Source organism: Buceros rhinoceros, unplaced genomic scaffold, assembly GCF_000710305.1.
Source record: "Buceros rhinoceros silvestris isolate BGI_N320 unplaced genomic scaffold, ASM71030v1 scaffold25060, whole genome shotgun sequence".
Taxonomy (NCBI): Eukaryota; Metazoa; Chordata; class Aves; order Bucerotiformes; family Bucerotidae; genus Buceros; species Buceros rhinoceros.
In genome coordinates this window covers 10268-13057 of record NW_010388278.1, presented here as the reverse complement: position 1 = coordinate 13057, position 2790 = coordinate 10268, and the positions used below count along the sequence as shown (strand labels likewise).

The window sequence follows — 2790 nt, the reverse complement described above, 5'->3', positions numbered from 1 at the left end:
CAGCAGCGTGGCCCGGCCACGCTTGCCAGTGATGGGGCTGGAGGGTACCAGGGTGCTGGGCTGGAGGGCAGCGGGGGTCCCTCCTCCTGCGCTCCTCCGGGCTGCGAGGATGCTGCTCAGCTGTGACACCAGGCACGTGAGCTCCGGGTTCGTAGGAAAACCTTTAAACTCCCAGTCATGTTTTGGGGTTATCTGTGTTCACGGAGAACAGGATCAAGCAGGTGTCTGCCTTTGCTCTCCTCTTTGATGGCCTAGTCCAGTTTTCCTTTGCCTGACTCATTTATTACGGGGCAACAAAAGAACACCGGATTTGTAATCTCAGTGTTTTTTTAACCAGCCGTGTCAAGGTTGAGCAGTTTGTGGCGTTGGGACTTGGCTCTGGTCGGGACACTCAGAGTGTGCTGCACATGGGTCCAAAAGTCAGGGACATTTGTCTTAGGTTATTGATTCCATGTTTGCTCAATTTTTGCGAGAATTCTGCAATGTTGGTGCCAAGGGCAAGCGGGACGTTCAGCTGAATGCCATGTCCATGAGTCTGTCTGGATGCTGGAGCGCTGAGAGGGATGCGAGCTGGGGGAAGCAGCTTTCCATGCTCCAGGGTCTCTGGCATCCCAAGGGGAAAGGTGCCACGTAGCCTTTTGCAAGGGCAATTTCCAAGGGATACCTCAGCACCTCCCTGACCCCCAGCGTTTTGCAGGGGCTGGGGCAGGTGCTGGTGGGACATGGCCCTTCGCAGGGCTCCAGGACTGCTGGGGAAGGATGTGTCGGCTCTGGGCGGGATGGGATGTCCTCATTTTCCATCCCCAGGTGGGTGACGGGTAAAGGAAGGAAGTGCCGAAACGCACATTGTGGGGCCCCCAACACTGTCTGGAGGCAGCAATGGGGCAGCTGGAGCCAGGCGCGTGCGCGGGCTGGGGCACGTCCCCGGGATCCGGCCCCTCCTTGCCACTCGCCATCCCACCCTTCCCCTCAGAGGTCCCTGAGGAAGAGCGAGCCTCGTTGGAGGAGATAAATATAGCCGTAAACAAGAAAACAGGACGTGTCCTGTGATGATTTAAAAGCAAACAGGCAGAGGGGCAGTGCGCAGCGAGTGAACGTGCCGCGCTCCCTGTCTGGGGCTGCTCGGCAGCACCGAGGCCACGCTCCAGGTCGGTGTAGGCATCCTTCTGCTGCTCATCCTCGGCTAAAATCACTGTCAGGGGCCGAGTGCTTGCTGAGGAGGGGGAGGAAGGGACAGAATGGGCCCTGTGAGAGGGGGGAGTGAGGTGGGTGGTGCACCGATGCGGCATGTTTGGCTTTTCCTTTCCCTGATCTGGTTGAACACGCTCCTTTCCCTGATCTGGTTGAACACTCTCCCTGCCTTCCTCACGCAGCGAGAGTGGCCGCCCCTTCTTCCTCTACCTGGCACTGGCCCATATGCACGTCCCGCTCTGGGTCCCCTCACCGCTGTCCCCCACCTTGGGCATCTATGGAGCTGCCCTGAGCGAGATGGATGCCTTGGTGGGACAGATAAAGCAGGTCGCCGACAGCCACGGAAAGGGCAACACGCTGCTGTGGTTCACAGGTATAGAAGGAAAGGAAAACCGGCTGCGGTGTCTGCGGGTGACACCGGTGGCTGCACCGGCACCAGTCCCAGGGATGCGCATGGGTGGTGGTGGGCAGGACCCATGTTTGTCCTCTGCCCTTCGTGCTCCCAACTGCTCGGAGGATGTCAGCATGTGGCAGGGATGGGTGACCCGGGCTACTGTGGCCACTCAGCTGGGTGCCCACCCTGTCACCCCCCTTCGGCCCGGGGGCTGAACCGGCAGGGCCGTGCCTAATTAAACCACAAATCCTCAGTCGTTAAGAAGCCCAAATCCGCTCTCGCTGAGCAGCCTCCCTAATGAGGATGTCTTGCTCCCGATGACAGGAACCGCTCCACTGCTCATTAACGCCCAAAGCTGGAGGCAGCCACCACCACCCCACACCCCAGCTCCGCTCCAGCCCATCTCCAGGGACCCGGGCAGCCCCGAACCCTGCAAATAAACGTTTAGAAATAAAAAGAAAAAGAAATAACCCCACTGCTAATGTGGGAACACATCACAGGGATGGGAAGGAGGGATCGAGGGGTCACTTGTCCTCGCACCCCCCTGCCCCCCGCCATTGCAGAGGTGTTTCCCACTCCTGGTGTCTCTCATGGGGATGTTTCTTTCTCTTGCAGGTGACAATGGTCCCTGGGCGCAGAAGTGTGAGCTGGCTGGGCGCCTGGGGCCTTTCGTGGGTGCCTGGCAGAGGCAGCAAGGTAACCTGGCAGTGTGGGGGGACCCTGTCCCCAGGGCTGCAGGAGGGCTGCTCCACAAAGACCTTCATTGCCCATCGAGGGGCACTTGGGGAGCATTTCACCGCCCAGCCTTTTCATTGGCAGTTGCCCTGGGCTGCATTACCTTGAAGAAACACCAAAATAAGTTTTTTTCCTTTCGAGCAGTCAAACTTTCTCCTAAAACTGCTGCCCCCCACTTCCTGTTACCCCAGAGATTGAGGTGAGTGGCTGCTGGTTTCAGAGACGGGATGCTCTCACCGCTCAAGCACCAGAGCCATCAGCTCTGGCGGGGTCTCACATCCCCCAGCCCCATCCCACCTGGAGCAGAGCACCCGGCAGCCCTCCCAGCACTGCGGCACTTTGCTTTTCTTTCTCTTCACTGTTTGTTGGGGTTTTTTTCCCTGTCTTTCCTCCTTTTCCGGCCAAGCCATCTGCTTGGTGGGTTTGTTTCAGCCAGGGCGGCCAGAAACATGCATGAGTCAGGCGTTTCC

At 58.7% G+C, this 2790-nt stretch overlaps 1 protein-coding gene across 1 annotated transcript in view; it reads left to right on the top strand.

Annotated features, from left to right (window-relative positions):
• ARSG (arylsulfatase G) overlaps positions 1-2790 on the top strand; it is a gene marked incomplete at its 3' end in the record, with an annotated part of 14038 nt that overhangs the window by 3764 nt on the left and 7484 nt on the right. The window contains exons 6-7 of the mRNA XM_010145428.1: positions 1374-1564; positions 2201-2281. Of these exons, the coding sequence (XP_010143730.1) occupies positions 1374-1564; positions 2201-2281 (272 nt within the window). The remainder of the gene's footprint in view (positions 1-1373; positions 1565-2200; positions 2282-2790) is intronic.